The sequence below is a fragment of the Podarcis muralis genome, chromosome Z (genome assembly GCF_964188315.1).
Source record: "Podarcis muralis chromosome Z, rPodMur119.hap1.1, whole genome shotgun sequence".
Taxonomy (NCBI): Eukaryota; Metazoa; Chordata; class Lepidosauria; order Squamata; family Lacertidae; genus Podarcis; species Podarcis muralis.
This window is the reverse complement of record NC_135673.1, coordinates 24,791,630-24,809,808: the sequence shown is the minus strand read 5'-3', so window position 1 is coordinate 24,809,808 and position 18,179 is coordinate 24,791,630. Positions and strand designations below refer to the sequence as shown.

At 43.4% G+C, this 18,179-nt stretch overlaps 1 protein-coding gene across 4 annotated transcripts in view; it reads right to left on the bottom strand.

Moving 5' to 3' along the window:
* Positions 1 to 18,179, bottom strand: part of DCX (doublecortin) — a 118,801-nt gene that overhangs the window by 91,205 nt on the left and 9,417 nt on the right. For all 4 annotated transcript variants that reach the window (XM_028714875.2, XM_028714872.2, XM_028714874.2 and 1 more), the window contains exon 3: positions 6,806 to 7,146. In XM_028714875.2, the coding sequence (XP_028570708.1) occupies positions 6,806 to 7,146 (341 nt within the window). The remainder of the gene's footprint in view (positions 1 to 6,805; positions 7,147 to 18,179) is intronic.

Below are 18,179 nucleotides of genomic sequence, written 5' to 3'. Positions count from 1 at the left end.
AAAGCAACCTAGAGCATGCAGTAAATCAAAATATAAAAAGATCAGATCAGTAGAAGCTTCCATAAGTTCTTAGACCAAGATCAAGAAAGCCTAATGCAAAAAGGTTTGGCAGAAAAGTAAAAGAATGTGCATCCCAGAAATTCACCAAGTGAATAAGAATCCTCTTCGTGGAGCCATGAAATGTTGGAGGAGAGTACGATTACATTTATTTGTATTCACATAGCTTAGAAATAGGGAACATAGAATTACACCAAGTATTCCAGCCAGCTTTTTTTAAAAAAAGATGTATATTTCACTGTCCAAGCAAATACTTTTATTTACATAAGTTAGTTAAAAAGGAGAAGGGATGGAAAGACTGTGCCATTTGCCCTTCTACCAGACATGGTATCTGAGGTCAAGTCCCTCTACCAGGCTCTTGAGCCTTCAAGCCCATCAGCACATGGTAGGGACTGATGTCTGTAGATTGCCAAGAGAAGAACAAGCTTTTTCAGGCCCTGCCAGTGGACCAGATATCAGCTAAGTGGCAGAGAACAGATGGCGAGGGATGGGGATAGAAACGAAGGACCTCACCGTCCTGTTCTCCCCTGCTGCCCTGCAGGCAGACTGGCTGCATAATTATTCCTGTGGAGTCAATACCACTTATTATTTCCATTGTTCTTCATGGAGCAGAGCTGCAAAAGCTGTGACCTTCTGCACTGCTCCAGCTGCTGTATATTTGCACTCCGTTTGTGTGTGTGTGTGTGTGTGTGTGTGTGTGTGTGTGTGTATTCCTCTGTGTATGTAATATAAACTGTCCCCCCTCAAACTGGTTTTAAATTATCTTCCATTTTGCAAAGTAGGATATAATAGAAAAGTCATGATTCATTGAAAAAGATCTGCTCCCTGGTGGTGCCATTTTAAATCCCTCTACACCATTTTACAATCGATATTATCCCTGATAGCAGTGGCTTGAGCTGAAAAACAACAGACTCCTAATATATTAGATACCAAACCTGGCCAATCCAACCTTCATCCTAGGGATCCTTATGATCCTCTGGCCAAGCCCATATTTTTCTCTGGATTTGGGGACCTTGCCTACTTTCAAGGATGCAACATTTGGTCCCCTCATCAGTATGAGCTAGCAGGAATGGCCATCATCCCTGACCATTGGTTATGCTAGTGGAGGCTTATGGGAGTTGTTGTCCAACAACATCTTGAGGGGACCAGGTTAGCTGCCCCTGAACTACTGAATACCCGCATGTCAATGTGTAGCCAATGTTATGGGTCTGAAGCAATCATGTTAGGCGTTGTTTCTTGAAGAATGGCACCACCATAGCTCTTGAAACAATGGTTTCATTTGTATTTGTACTTTCTGTGGAAACAGCTGTTCACTAACTTTTCTTCTTCTTCCACTGCTTGAACTATCTCACTTCACGCATCATCTAAGCAAAGGTGGCAAATTCACAGAGCTCTGCAGAATCTAGCAGTGACCTAGCCTTGGTACACATTTGCATCTGCTTCTCCAGCAGGTATCTGGAGTTCACCTATCACCTGCCACATTACATCCTTGTAGAGGCAAAGACTGCTAGAGGGAAACATTCTAACAGGGCTAGGAATTCTCTGGTGTGTAAAACCACAAATGTCCTGACACATGAATATGTATATAACTTCATTGGAAAAGACAGGTAACATTTAGAAGCAGCAGCAGCACTTAGCTAAAGACTTAGGAAAATAAAAGCTATGGAACAACAGGCCAATGTTCCTCCTCCCCCTTTTGTTTTTGGTAGGTGCATATGATAACCTTACCCCAAATATGGATCTTATATGTGCAGAAGGAGCAAATAACCTGTCCATTAAGAGAGAATTAAGCACGTTTCACAGATGAAAAGAGCCTGCTAGACCAGGCTGATAGCCTATCTAGTCCAGCATTCTGTTCTTACAGTGACCACCTAGATGTCTATGGGAAACCCTCAAGTAGGAATCAAGCATCTTCTTCTCCTGTGGTGTCAAACAGTCGGTATTCAGAAGTGTTACTGCATCTGACCATGGCCTTGGGGAATGTGGATATATATGTGGAATTTTGTCCAGTCTCTGGTTATTATGCATAATCTCCAGCAGGCCCTGCACAATATGCACAACATGCAGATCCTGACTGCATGCTGTACATTCTCAAGCCATTATGGAACCATTCAATTGATGAGCTAGTCAAGAACTTGAGATGTTCAGGCTGTCAGAGGTTAGGAAAAAGAATGCAACTTTAGGGAGATTTCTGGAAGCTAATAATAATAATATTTTTTTTTTCATACCCCGCCCATCTGGCTGGGTTTCCCCAGCTACTCTGGGCGGCTTCCAACAAAATATTAAAAATACCATAAAACATCAAACATTAAAGACTTCCCTAAGCAGGGCTGCCTTCAGATGTCTTCTAAAAGTCAGATAGTTGTTTATTTCCTTGACACCTGACAGGAAGGCATTCCACAGGGCAAGCACCACTACCGAGAAGGCCCTCTGCCTGGTTCCCTGTTACTTCACTTCCTGCAGTGAGGGAACCACCAGAAGGCCCTTGGAGCTGGATCTCAGTGTCCGGGCTGAACGAAGGGGTTGGAGACACTCCTTCAGGTCTCCAATGATGCCAGTAAACCAGTTGGTCATGTGAAACTCTTTTGATGCCCTTTAAAAAAAATTCCACGTCAGGCCTGCTCACTAATGTGAGCAATTAGGACATTGGCTCTGTGAGCTTTATATCACTTTAGTCCCTAGTTGACTCCCCTTGCCCTCCGTTGCACACAAGTCGGAACAAAGCTGTAAAAATATTTGTACTCCAAAGTCCGTGAGGGAAGGCAACATTGTCAGTTTGGCTGAGCAGAAGTTTTGTGGGCAGGGGAAGTTTTGTCGGAAGGAGAAGTTTTGTGGAACAGATGTGGACGGGGAAGAGGACCTAGGAGGTAGGGAAGTCAAAGGGCAGGGAGTCCAGAGGGTCCTAGATCAGCTCACCTAGAAGTCCTTTCCCTCATTTTGAAAACTACCCTAAAGAAAGGCGCAGTTTATTTGAATGCATGTATATAGATAGCTAGATAGAGAGTTTGGCATTCACATTATGGAGAAGGGCCACAGTTCAGCACTAGAGATTCCACTTTGAAAGCAGAAAACCCCAGGTTCAAACCCTGGCATCTCCAGGTAGGGCTGAAAAAGATTCCAGCAGTACTGGAGTACTGCTGTCAGTCAGCGTAGACAATACTGACCTAGATGGACCAATGGTATGAGTCAATATAAGGCAGCTTCCTATGCTCTGTTTTAAAATTTTATTTCTGGACTTTATTCAGATTGCTGGACATGTGCGGTCTCAGTCCCTTGTGTGTGTTCAGTCTAAGGGCTCATCCACACATCAGCTTGTTGCCCTCTGCTTTCCAAGGAAAAATCTGCTCTTTAGTGATAGATTGGAATAAATGGCAACCCGGGTGAAACTGGATTGAACACTAAAGAGCAGTTATCCCCAGGGAAAAGCAGTGGGACCAGAGGAAGTGTGGATTAGCCTTCAGTTACCAATGAAGTACAGTGCAAAAGGAATTGCATCCACATTCCTTTTTGCACTCTAATTTATCTGCACGCACTAGAAGCAACAGGGTGGGGCTGAGGAGTGAGAGAGAGATATATAACCAATGAACAGCAGGACACTTTAAACCTTCAGGAAACTGTCCATGTGCCAATTCCAGACGTACTTTTGGAAAATCTCAGTAATAAACCCAAAGGAAAGAGGAGCATGACATTTTCAGCTGACTCCTCCACAGCAATAATGGGATGCAATATGCCGGGGAATCTGTTCACCCCAAATGATCTCTACCCATTCCTCCAACTCACTTTGTTTCTAGACAGACAGCAACCCATTTTGCTTTAAAACGTTCTGACTAGTGTGAAGCTTGAGAACTGTTGAGACTGTACCCTAAAGCCAAAATAATACTCTGGTACAATCTGCCTGCATTGTTTATTTCAAAGTGTGTGGTGGTGGCAGCAGCAGCAGCAGCAGCAGCAGCAGAGGGAGAATCCTTTGGAGAATATTCACAGTTCAGTGGTGCTCAGGACAGTGGTGTTGCTGCATCTGTTTTCCTCCAATGGTTGGCTGCATTCTCCCGCCTGATACTAATACCAGTGACAATTTAGTAACATAACCACTGGCATGAAAAATCTGGCTTCTATAGGAACAGATGGTGGCCACTTTGGCAGGTTAATTTTAGGCTTCAGTAGATGTTCACTTAGTCAGCATGGCTTTAGTATCAGAGAAGGAATATGGAAAAACATGGGTAAGGGAAACGAGAAGAGGATATTGCAACAGATTATAAAATTGTAGAGTGTGAAGGGGCTAAGGCTGCAATACTGTGCCTGCTGACTAGGGAATAATTCTGATGAAACACAGCGAGAGTTACTTCTGAGGAAATATGCTTAGGATTGCACTCTGCAGCTTTCAAATATTTGAAGGATGTTCGGCTAAGGATTCCCAGTTTTTCATCAACTACATTTAAATGCAGTTAGCATATTGAACCATGGGCATAGCCAGGCTTTGTGTTTGGGGGTGGCTTTATGTTGGGGGTGCAGAATCTCAGTTAGTTAAATATTTTTATTGATTTACTTGATTTAGGGGGTGGGGCAGCTGCCCCTACCCCACCCCCCTTAGCTGCCCATATATTGAACATATTGGGTTGACGGGTATATCTACATACTAGACACACTCAATTCTTTTTCCCAGGGACAAATAAGGAGGTTTCAAAAGGAGGTTAATGTGATTTTCTGACAGCTTTCTCCAACATGGTACATGGGTGAAGAACAGTTTTCTTTCAGCATCAGCCAGCATGTTCAGGCATAAGGTGGGGAAGGCTGAATATGTATGTGGGAGAAAGGAAGGAAGTTTTATACTGATTCAGACCACTGTTCACCTAGGTCAATATTATGCTGTCTCACAACCAGTGGCGGAGCTTCAAGCTCTGGCGTTGGGGGGGGGGCGGAGAGCAGGCGGAGGTGTGGCTGGCACGCTTCCTGGGGGCATGGCATGCTGCTCGCAGGGGCGTGGCGCGCATCCTGGGGTGTGGTGCACTGCCCGCAGGGGCATGGCATGCATCCTGGGAGTGTGGCACGCTGCCCAAAGGGGCATGGCACGCGTCCTGGGGACATGGCACACTGCCTGAGGGTGTGGTGCCCAGCATGGGGGGGCAGGTGCGATGGCACCCCACCGGGATCGTGCTGCCGGGGGTGGTACGCTCCCCCCGCACCCCTGTTCCTCCACCAGTGCTCACAACAGTGATTTCAGACGGGGTGGATCCCATATCTAACTGGTGATTGAAGCTGGGACCTGATTTGCTTGCACAGGATGTAATGATGACTACCAACGTGGATGACTTTAAGGAGAATTAGATAAATTCGGAGCGGAGAAGGCTGTCAATATGCCTCTAAAAACCAGCTGATTGGAATCACAAGTTGGAATAACACTGTTGCACTTAGGTCCCACTTGCAGGTTTCCTATGGGCATCTGCTTGGCCTCTGTGAGAATAGGATGTTGGACTAGATAATCCTTTGGCTTGATCCCGCAGAGCTCTCCTTATGTTCTTATGCCAAGCAGGTACTCTACCAGTGAGCTAGGACCCTTCCCTAGAACCACCTGTGACGCAGTTGTGAAGGAAGCTAACTTATGCCACTCAGACTGTGTACACGTGGCATTTTATTCTAGAACAAATTGGAGACTCAGTATTTTCTTTTTCGATGTAGTCTACACACAATCTAGATATATTGCATAATTTTATTTATTTATTTGCTGAATTTCGCCTGAAAAGCAGTTCAAGAAACTGGTTTCATTTAAAAAACAAAACTTCTTGCAAACTGATTCTGCATTATGCTGCACTGTAATTTGAAAACAGATGTAGGATGTCCCGGCAAAGTGTGTGCATGCACAAGAGTATATCCAATGACACTGGGTGGTTGTACACCAATACTACAAACCCCACTTCCTACTTCATTCACCTGGGAGATGTGCAGGGTGCAAAAGGCAAGGATAACTTAATCAAGGGGCGAGTTTTCAAACAAGTGACAAGTAGCCACACCCACCCTTGAAGATGGCAGGACCTAGAATCAATCTAGATTGAAAGCAGCATGTTAAGGAAAAACATCAATTATTTTGGACTGATAATAGTGTATACACAGCTTCAGTGTAGACACGAGCATCATGTGACCAAGTCAGCTTACCTGCACACCCATCATGTGAGTAGGGCTTGCTTATGATCAAGTGGCAGGAGTGGATGTGGGATAGAAAATGAGACCCTCCAAATAGGACACTGTCTCAATTTAGGAAGGAGTTCCAATCCTGGCTTCTAAACTGACTGAAGACTCCAGATAGCATGTGGGAGAGGAGAAGACACCAGTGTAGTAACAGGTTTCCCATTCTGAGGCTCGCTGGTTAAGAATTTGATGGTGTTTTTAAGTACCGTATTTTTTGCTCTATAAGACTCACTTTTTCCCTCCTAAAAAGTAAGGGGAAATGTGTGTGCATCTTATGGAGCGAATGTAGGCTGCGCAGCTATCCCAGAAGCCAGAACAGCAAGAGGGATTGCTGCTTTCACTGCGCAGCAATCCCTCTTGCTGTTCTGGCTTCTGAGATTCAGAATATTTTTTTTCTTGTTTTCCTCCTCCAAAAACTAGGTGCGTCTTGTGGTCTGGTGCATCTTATAGAGCGAAAAATATGTGGAGCAAATGCCACACAATTCTACGTGTGTCTTTCCTTCCACTCTTTGTACTGTTGTGAAACTTTGGAGGTCTTGGGGACATTTGAACAAAATGGTCTTACCTGCTTTCCATCCAGCGTGTACAGCTTTTTGACGACTCCTGTTTCCAGCTTTATGGCTTCTGTGATATCGGTGAGAACTTGCTCAAAGGAATGTGCCGTCTTCTTATTCAGCAGCACACGGACAGCCTTCCTGGGTTTCACCCCACTCCGAATGATGGTCACCAGCTTGGGGCGCACGAAATCCTTGTTCTCCCTGGCCTGGCCACTGTTGCTACTGGCCAGGGACTGAGGCGCTTTCATGTTGGCGGAGGTTTTCACGTTGACAGACCAGTTGGGGTTGACATTCTTGGTATACTCCACTTTCTTAAAAAAGTTGTCAGATGAACATACGTAACTTTCCCCTTTTGAGAACGGAAAAGAGAGAAGGGGTTAGAAAACAACAGTGACAATATAGCAATGGGGTATTTCAAATAAAATTAGAGCCAGAGGAAGAGAAGTTCCTCCTGCAATCACATTTCTTAAACACAGATGGATTTCTAAAACAGTGGGAAGTGCCCACTGGGCATTATCAATTTATCAGCCTTCCTGATACAGCAACAGTTATTCCAGGAGAGGGTCCAGTATTTATGTAATTTTAAAGGCTGTAGTAGCAGGAGCAGAGGTGGGCAAAATTCACCCTCCCCTTCAGTAGTACCAGAAATACCTCCCTCCTTCCTCTCTCTCTCTCACACACTCACAGACACACATTCTATTCCAGAGGTGGGGAATGTTTGGCCCATGGATGAAATTTGGCTGACCAGCCCACCCACCCTCCCTTGCAATTGCTGCTGTGATGGCCCACACCAGAATTCAGATTCCTCTGTTGAGGCACCAAGAGAGGAGTGATTTTTGCACCCCACCCCCCACCAGCTTAGCCAACCCCTAGGGACAACAACAATGAATGTCATTTTCACTGCTCCCCAACAACCCATTCTGCACATGGGTGCTTCTGTGCCCTCATGATTCCGCCATGAAAACTGCAGGAAAGATCTGCACGCTGGCATACCGCTCCAGATTTGTTCACTTTACTTCTGTGACTTTCCAGGTAAAGAGGGCTGCAACCTTCCTGCAAACACATCCCACCCACCCCCACCCCCTTGGAATCAAATAACATGGAAATGAGCTTTGAGTATGCTCTGTGTTCCATTAGTTTTCCGGAAGTGGCTCTTAGGTGATGTGAAAGCTCAAAAATAATGTGGAAATGAACAGAGAAGCATCATGGAAATGGAATAAACTGCCAAGTGAATGCAGCCCAGGTGTGGAGCAGCAGGTAAGAGCAGGGCTCTGATACACCATCCATTCCCTCCCCCTCATTCTGCCTTTTCACTTTATTTCCTTTCCCCTCTCTTCACCCCTCTTTGTCCCCTCCCTAGTCTCCCCATTTGGACTTAGAAGACAGTTTCCAATGGGACATACGTAAAAATATATAAAACTAATAGTTGTTCAGTGGATGCAGTGTGTGTGTGTGTGTGTGTGTGTGTGTGTGTGTGTGTGTGTAAGTATATTAAGAAGATTAACACTTTCCTTCCCAACTGCAACCTCCACCATAGCTGTCAACGTTTCCCTTTTTTTAAGAGAAATTCCCTTATTCCGAATAGGATTTTCCTTTTAAAAAAGGGAAAACTTGACAGCTATGACTCCCACACTCACCCAAAATTGCCTCCAGATTATAATTAGGTTTAACAAACAACTTTCATTGACACCAATTTAAACTTAATGCACACTTGACCATTTTAAGCACAATATAACACTGATTAAGCAGCCATTAAACACTGAAACAGCAGCGCGAGAAAGGTTTTAAAAATGCAGCAACCAAAAAAAAAAAAAGTTAACTACAGCAATTAAAAGCAGTTCCAAAAGGGAGCAACCATTTATGCCAAAAAAAACCTTCCCCCAAAGAACGAGTTTAGAATACTATTAGAGTTAAGGTGATATGAGACATGCAGTCTCATACACAATGGGACAAACAGTCAAGACCAGGGGAGGAACATTGTTTGATTGTCTGAGGTGGCTGTGATGTCACGGAACATTCATAAACATCTGAAGTGCTAAGGAAAAGGCTTTTATTTAAACACACATATTTACAGAATAATAGAGTTACAGAGCTGGAAGGACCCCGAGGGTCATATAATCCAACCCCCTGGAATGCAAGAATCTCAATTAGATCATATATGACAGATGGCCAGCCAACCTCTGCTTAAAAGCCTCCAAGGAAGGAGAGTCCATCACCTCTTGTGGGGGTCTGTTCCAGACTCATTTTCCTAATTGCTGAGTGCATCTAATGTAACTATAAAGAGGAACAGTATTTCAACAAAAAAAGGAGCTGTTATCCATATTTTAGTAAGAAACTACTTTCAAAACATTCCTCAAAGGATTACAACCAACAGAATAGTTGCCAAGAGGATACTATCCCAGATCAAAAATGAGACACTTGTTATCATGTACAATAAGAAATTCTTATATACATAAAGGGAGAGAATCTGTCTCTCTGATTTGCTTCTTGCAGGAACAGCTATTTTGATGAAAACTGGAGCCATAGAAAGATGTCTCTGCTACACTGTTGAATCTACTGAAAGAGATATGACCTTGAGGCAACTGCAATCAAACAACCTGTCAACTAATACTACGGCTGTCAGTGATATAATTACTTCTCTACATTGCAACATATCTAACAAACCAACACCTTATGCTCACTCATCACATGGGGAAAATTAGACCATGCCCAAATTCAACAGACAAGCTAGAATAAAAATCAATAATTTAAAATTAATTTCAGCCTGCCAATTTAAGAGCTGTGATCATATTACTGACTATAGCAAAAATCCTATGCACATTAATTTATTTGGGCCTTACTTCTGAGTAAACAAACACCAGATTAGGATGCCTAGTATGTTTTGCATCACTGCTGAATTTTGTTCTCAGAAGAATCCCAAATGATTTTTCACATGCATAACCAGGCACGGTTTCCACTGGTGCCTTCCAGATGTTGCTGGATTGCAACCCTAAATCTGGAGGACACAATGCAGGAATATATAGAGGCCAAAGCACAGAAACACCCTGGTTGAAGGAGGACTTCAACCAAAACTCTTTCTGCCCCTACCATTGGTAACCAGGAGTCAGAGTCTTCTCCAGATCATAGAGCCACAGTCTGAACCAGAAGGATAAAGGCATGCTGCTACAGGATAAGCCTCTGGGGTCAGTGTCCCTCCAGCCCATGAATGTGGCACTAATGGCCTCAGACTTGGATTACTCCATTAGAGACAAGCCACCAGGACCAGAGACCCCTACATTTCTGCCTTAGTAGGAGACTACAGGAGAGGGCTAGGCCCCTTTAATTAAAGGAGAACCTTCTAGTGCAAGTGGGGAAACAATTGGGATGTGTTTTGCTGAAGCAATGTCAGAACTCTGTGCTCCTTGAAATTTGCATCTAGAATGAACCTTGCCCTGCCCTGGCCCCTGGCTCTCTTCTCATCACAGAGCAAGTGGCCTACATTCAAGTATTATTGTCATAGAGAAGGGTAGGGAACATCAGTCCCAGGGGGGGGGTGTAGACCTCTATCCATCCCTTAGGGCTCTTCCCCATGCCACCTCCCTCAATCTTCTCTGCTCTGTGCTCTACTTAAGTGAGAGCTTTTGCCTGGCTGGAATCTGTCACTGAACCTTTGTAATGCCTCCTGCTTGCTGGGATAAAGAGATGTGAGTGTGCAGAACCTCTGCCTTTTGCCTGGCTGTACAGAGGTAAGTGCCTACATTGCTCTGCCTACTTTTCCCTCTGGCCCCACCCACCTTAGGCAGGACCTCAGGTTTTTCCCACTCCTGTCATACACAACTGGTGGATTAAGGCAAGAATCTATTTCATAGAATATTAAGAGTTGAAGGGAGGCTTCTAGGCTGTCCAGATTAACCTCCTGGAGCAACTGCTAGAATTGTAGCTAAAGATGGATTTGTGATGGACCTTTAGCCAGTTCATTAACTTTGTATTTCAGGTGTCACAAGACTCTTTGGAGGGTTTTTTGCCATAGCAGACCAGCAGGGAATTTCAGACCTCTGGAATCTCATTAACTTTGAAAGGGAACATCTAGGGAATGTAACTGATATCTTAATATCTGTTGATGGCTGAGATCTGCAGGTCCAGGACATCTTTTCAGCTGGAACTTGCTGGAACTCAATTCTGGCCCCTCTCAGGTGGGCACCATTATCATTCTAAAAGAACTGAGTTCCAGCACCTTTTTTTCTAGAAAAATAGCACCATGCAGGTCTATTGTGTGCTAAGAAATACATTAAAAGAATATGTATGTCTTCACTTCACATCAGCAGAGGATGAAACAGAAGACAACTTGTGTAAAATAAACCAATTGCAGCAGAAAGGAAAATATCAGATGAAAACCTGAGTGAATGTCAGAATCAATTAAGGCCCTTTTGTACATCCCTTCTGTGAACCCCAAATGCTGATTCGCATCATGATCTTCAGAAGGAATAAGAAGTCCATCTTCTACAGCAAAAGATGAGCAGGTGTCACTGGATAAGGGATGCATTCACTTCTGCACTAGGTCCAGACAAGTCTTCATCAGCCTGGTTCCCTCCTGATATTTTGGACTACAATTCTCCTTATTGAGGGTCACTAATTAATGCTGACTTCTTTTTTCTTCACTGTTTCCTCAAAGCACCCTCCCCAAGAGCCTGTGTCCTTGCATGTCCTTAGGTGTTTACAGAAAGCTCAGGATGCTGAGTAGGAGAAGCTCATTTCACTCAGCATATGGCAAGGTTTATAGCACAAGGAAGCCTCTAATAAGCTTAAAGCAAATGAATGAATAGCACTTACTTATTCTATTGTTTCTACAGCACTAATGCTCATACAACAGCATAGGTGAGCTGGTGTGGAGGAAATGCATTTATATATTTAGTCGTGTGTGTGTGTGTGTGTGTGTGTGTGTTTTACTCCATCTTCAATCAAGCAAACCTTCCTTCTCCCTTTCTCCTTGGAGGGGGTAAAATCTGTTCAACATCTCTGCCAAGCTGCTAGGCTTTCCATAATGAACATTTTATTGTTGCTTTAATTGAGTCACTGTTGTTTCTGCTTGGATTTTACAAATGGAATTTTATGGAACTAAATTGCATATATTTTAAATCACTTCTGCTTGTAAATTTTCTTGAACAGGGAGTCGATGGATCAAGGCAATCAATCAATCAGCACATGGTACTAGAATACCCTAATGGTATGCAAATTGTCAGTTCAGGAGAACTGGGAATCAAGTGGATTGGTGAGAATGAGTGACAAAAGTACCCTTGAAGGGGAGTGGGAAATATGTGTCAACTTTCCCCCACCCAACCAATGATATTTACAGCAGAGACGTAATCCTATCCACGGACCATATGCAACACCATTCAAGATGCTGAAATTCTTTTGCTACTCAGTGCAATACCAGAAGTGTAACAGGCAAGTCTGGCTTTGACAACTTTAAGTGGCTGTACCGCGATTCAAGAAACACACCCTGAATATTAATTGCAATGCCATAAACATTATGCTTCTGAGTACCAGTTGCTGAGAATCACAGGTGAGAAGAGTGCTGCTGTGTTCAGATTCTGTTTGTGGGCTTATCGTGTAGGCATCTGGTTGGACATTGTGATAACAGGATGATGGACTACAGTGGTACCTTGGGTTACAAACACCTCAGGTTATAAACACTTCGGGTTACAGACTCCGCTAACCCAGAAGTAGTACCTCGGGTTAGGAACTTTACTTCAGCAGCAGCAGGAGGCCCCATTAGCTAAAGTGGTACCTCAAGTTAAGAACGGTTTCAGGTTAAGAACGGAGCTCCGGAACGAATTAAGTTTGTAACCAGAGGTACCACTGTACGTATATGGACCATTGGCTGATCCAGCAGGGCTCCCTATTTGCTTTGTTTTGTTCCTAGCTTGTATGTAGCTAACCACTCAGACAACCAGTCTGCTTGTCTGGTGAAGAAGAAGAAGAAGAAGAAGAAGAAGAAGAAGAAGAAGAAGAAGAAGAAGAAGAATGTTATTATTTATACCCTGTCCATCTGGCTAGGTTTCCCCAGCCACGTTAAAAACTTCCTGATACAGGGCTGCCTTCAAGTTGTGTAGTTCTTAATCTCCTTGACATCTGATGGGAGGGTGTTCCACAGGGAGGGCACTCCCAAGAGATATTACCAAAACTCCTCCACCCTCCACAAGCTCAGAAATCTGAGTCTTGGGGGACTGTGACACTTACCTCCAATACCAGGCAAATGTATTTGGTTCTTAGATATTAACTGAAAACCAGTTCCCCACTACATGAATGATCCTACCTGACGTCTTTTTGTACATCTATGACGAGGAGAACATTTCTTAACGATCACTTCTGCTATTATTATTATTATTATTATTATTAGCAAACCACCATCCCACATTACATCCAAACTTGGGAGAAGCTGCAATCAACCTGTAGTATGTTCTGAAAACACTGTTTAAGCAAATCACTTATTCCTGAGTTTGGAGGTAACAGAAAACTATGGTTTGCTTAAAAGTGGAAGTTAAAGTTTCTGATCTCCTTTTGGTGGTTTTTAAGAGGGGAGTGGGGGGGATCATGCAAGCCATTCTATCACAGGTCCATTTGCAATATCATGGTTGCCTATTAGGTCTGAATTGGCTCTGTGACTCTGGAATGATTGTCCAGCTTGTATTTCTATTCAAGTCAGAGGAGAATTCTGTTCCTTTTTCTCTCCCGCTTGATTTTTATGTTGTGAACTGCCTGTTTGGTTGAAGGATGGTATACAAATGAATGAATGAATGGAGAAGCACCAGCTGGATGGGAAGGAAGGAGAGCAGAGAGTTAGAAGATAATGGCTGGGAGGAATTAGAGCTTATTAAATCTTGGCTGGGGAAATGGCTCATCTTAATGAAATCTGATTTGAGCCTGGCAGAACTCAAAACATTACTACTATTGGGTTGGTGCTAGACTGCCTCCAGACCACTCTCAACCTAATTCTGCCCCACAGGAGATGGAGGAGATGAAGAAAGAGCAGACCCGGGGTCTGCATCTTTTCTTAGGATTTTCGAGCTTTTGAAAGGGAAAAGCACACTCTGATTATGACATAGTTATGACATAGTTGCATACTTCCCTTTTAAACACTGATAGCACCTGTGCTCTACAACCAGATGTCTTTGTTGTGTTGTTTTTGATGCTTGCTAAAAATGCTTTTGTTTAGGCAAGGCAGACATTCTTAAACTCTCTTGATTTTATATATGCAGTAGAACCTCGGTTGTCGAACGTAATCTGTTCCGGAAGACCTTTCGACTTCCGAAACATTCAACAACTGAGTTGCAATGGGCGGTTGGCAATTTCAATGGAGAAAATGGAGAAGCGCGCCTCAGAAGCTGGTTGACATCCAAGACGCATTCGAAGACGGAAGCATTCACTTCCAGGTTTTCGGCATGATTTCGTGTTCCAAATCATTCAGCTTCAGAGACGCTTCAAAGACCGAGGTTCCACAGTATACTGAGAGTTTTATTATGTTTGCTCACCTGCTTGTTTCGATAGTCTGTAAATCCTATTGGTATTTTCCTGTAAACATTTTTTTACTGTTTTATATAAACCCGGTCCTTTTCTTCCTGGGGATACTGAACCTCCCCCCACCCACATATTAAAAGTGTGGTGCTTACTGTAACAACTTCATGGTGAGTGCCGTGTAAACCAATTGCAGACTTTTGTTTTATTTTATTAAGTAGCCTATAAATTTTGTTACATATGTAAAAGCGCTGAAAGTTCAAGAGTTTTTCAAAAAAGATTGAGAGGCCACAGTTGCAGACTAACATTTCATGATAGCAAACCCATATTTCCCATGATGTATTACAGAGGTGGGAATCCAAGGCTCAGCTTTCACTTTACAGGAATTTACTATTTGAATGTGCTCCTCCAGGGCTCTTTATAGAAGCTGAGGCTGCTGAAGAGGCCAAAGATTATTCTTGCTGTGAATCCTGGAAAACCTGCAGGACTTTCCCCACCTGATCAGGGAAGGGAAGGCCTGGACTGACTCCAGCTACAAAAGCTGAGGCTGCTAAACAGACTCTTGGGCTGAGGTTTGGGTGGGGGTGGGGATGTAATTGCTGCTGTAATTGATATTATTTTTTTGTATCTTTATTTTAGATGTTATGATTTATAAGGAAAAAAATCAATTTGGTTGTGTACTTTTTGATGTTTTACTCATTGGTTATGACTACTTTTATTATATTTCTAATTATGTATTTTTTCATGTGGTAAGCTGCATTGAGCATGGCTTTAACCATGGAAAGGCAGCATACCTATAAAATTATGTATGTATATATCCGGTGCTATTTTTCTAGAAAAATAGGTACTGGAACTCACCATGAACACCCCCCACCCCATTCTGAGAGGTGCCAGAACTTAGTTCCAACTCAGCCAACTCCTAGGGGACAAAATCCCTTTGCCCCCACCCCCCAGTAAAACATTTGAGGGCCCCAAAAGTTTATAGGTATTGTCATTCAAATGGTGCATGTGCCACATCTTGTGATCAATTATGCGGGACGGGGCTTACCTGCCCCCCTCCAACATTTTATTCAAACTGGCATCCTTGGTTCCGGTGAGTTCTGGTCAAAAAGAAACCTGTATGTATATGGCCCCCCAGACTCTCCCTGGGCCACACCCCTCATCAGCCCTGCTTTGTGTCCTCCTCACACACTTTTGCACACCTATAGTGTGTCCGAGAACCTCTTTCTTTCCTGGATGGAGCGATGTGTGTGACTGTAGAAGCCTGTGGTTTGTGGGTAGGCTTAGAAAAATAAGAGCCACCATGTGTACTTGCCCCTCAAAATGGCTGCCTATGAGGGAAAGAAGCCCTCTGGAGGAAAAGGTGTTAGTAGAGTCACTTAAATAACAGAAACAGAGTCAAAAGAGAGAAAGAAACGCTGATAACACTTTGCTGAGGAAAACCGAACATAAACTATATAACTGGAGGAGACATATAGAGAGGGCTTTTGTCTTTCTTACTTCAGGCCTCATACATAGCAGGGAGAAACTCAACCAAACATACAGATCAAGAACTCATTCATCAATCAGAGCACATGCTACCTCAGCAGCGAACATAATGGTACTCTGCTTGGTTGCTAAGCAACACCTCTACCTGCCCCCCTCTTCACTTGTGAATACTAACAGAATTAACCCTTTAGTTGTATATGGAATGATCTCTGCTGATGCAGCTCCAACAAAAGGAAGACATCAGGGAGCTACAGACAATCTCACCTCATGACACATATAACTGCAGGCATGTGTGTTTGCCTCATGCACAGATTACTTTCACCTCCTGTAATAAAAATGCATATTTTACACCTCAAACATGTTGCGTGCAAACTTCAAAAAAGCATCAGGTTCTGCATTGCAAATCAGTTGGATATGAACACTTCGTGTTGGGGCCATTTTGAAATTCAGCCATGAAAACTCATTTGAATGAATACTCTCCAGAGGGCAACAGCCAATTTCTCTGACTGTCAGCTGAGCTCTCTCCCATCATCCATTATGTGCCATACTTGGATTGCATTTCTCAGCTTTCCACTTTACAGGGATTTACAATTTGAGTGGGAATTACACATGTTTAGAACCCATTTGGAATTTCTCTACACCTGCCCTTTCCTCTGTCACCTGAACTTTAAATCAACCCACATAAGAAGGCTCTGAAAACCCCTAAAATATTGAGGTTTGAAATATTTCAAGCTTTGTCTTTCCTAGAGCCTCTGTCCTTGTTTGTACAAATCAATCAGACCCTCCAGGGACAGCTGCTAGCATAACAAATAATATAATATCTGCACAGCAGGGAGGGCATCCCCCCTGAGGGGGCACGACTGTATCCTTTTCAGAATGACGCAAGCTGTTAGAAAGGGGGGCACCATACCACGCTGAAGCTAATTCAGCTAATATTTCTGGATTCTAGAAGTGTGTCTAGATAGAAAAGGGAATGTTTTGTGAATATGCTGGCTTTTAGAAAGGGACACCTCTTTTCTATATACTATAGAAACAAAGGAGTACAGAAGTCAGATTCTGTGATATTTTGGAGAGACCACCAGCACTGCTTCCTATATAGACAATGCCACATGTGACTATAATTGCATCAATGCAATTAGGATGTATGCTTTTGTTATGTAAATGGCATGTGTGGGGAAGCCTCTGGACTGTGGGGATGAGCAGTTTCAGTCTCTCTCTCTCTCTCTGTGTGTGTGTGTGTGTGTGTGTGTGTGCGCGCGCGCCATGATCCAAACAAAAATACCTCTCTATTTGCATTTCAAGGGAAGTCTGCAAACAACAGCTTTGGGGAGCTGCACAAGTCCATGAAAGGATGAGAAGAAGTTGAACGCCCCACCTCTGATGGACCTGGGGCTGTTCAGGTTATGCTATTTGCATAACCAAACAAATGTGCATCCACACAAAATTAACATCAGAGCAAATTGAGCCCTAAGCTACAGACCTATTTACATGCCTGCCTTGTTTGTCCATCAAAGGGGAAATGCATGGGAACAATGTGCCTAAAGTCCATACAATTTACATCTGAATTTTCACATGCATGTTTTTCCCCCTTTTAAATTAATCAAAACCAAGATGGAATAGACCTATGATTGAAGACATGCAAAATTGACAGATAATAGAAATTGGCTGGTCCACCCATCCCTACTGGTTGGCTACAGTTCAGTTTGAATTGTCTTTAGAAAAATTAACTCATCATCTTAAGGTTTTGAAGGGGAGTACTAAGCCAATGGACTTTGCTGCCTATTGGAGGGAACTTATGGTGCACATGAGCAAACAGCATATGAAGCCACTTATCCCAGTGAAGTATGACTTTATTTGGCAATACCTATGGCATATGACTTTGCTTGACTGATAGGTCCATATATTGCCCCCTTCACCAGACCCCACTTAACAGGAGTGCCAACTTGGCTCTGCCTGGGGCCATGGGTGGCATGCAGCGTGCCTGGCCCTGGCACCGAAACTTGTGGATGCCTGGCCCCTTCATGGGAAATTTTGTGGGTGCTCGGGCACCCCAGGGAGTTGGCATCTATGCCGCTTAACAGTCCTCCTTTTCACTGGCTTCCTTATGCCTCCCTCTCTGCTATCTGCTTACACATTGATTTTCCACAAAGCCATTCCAGTGGCTGCTTTATTGGATTTTGGTTTTTTTATTCACTGTGTTTAGCATTATTGTCGTATGATTTACTAGTTCTGTTGTCCTTTTTAAGGTTTCAGTAATAAAATGTGTCAGTCATAAAATGAATGAATGAATGGACTCTGTTCAGTTGCTACTAGACCACAACCTGTAGATCCAACATAGAGAACCTCTGGCCAACAGACCTATCACAGCCCACCAGACCTGTTAACCAAGCCCATGCATTT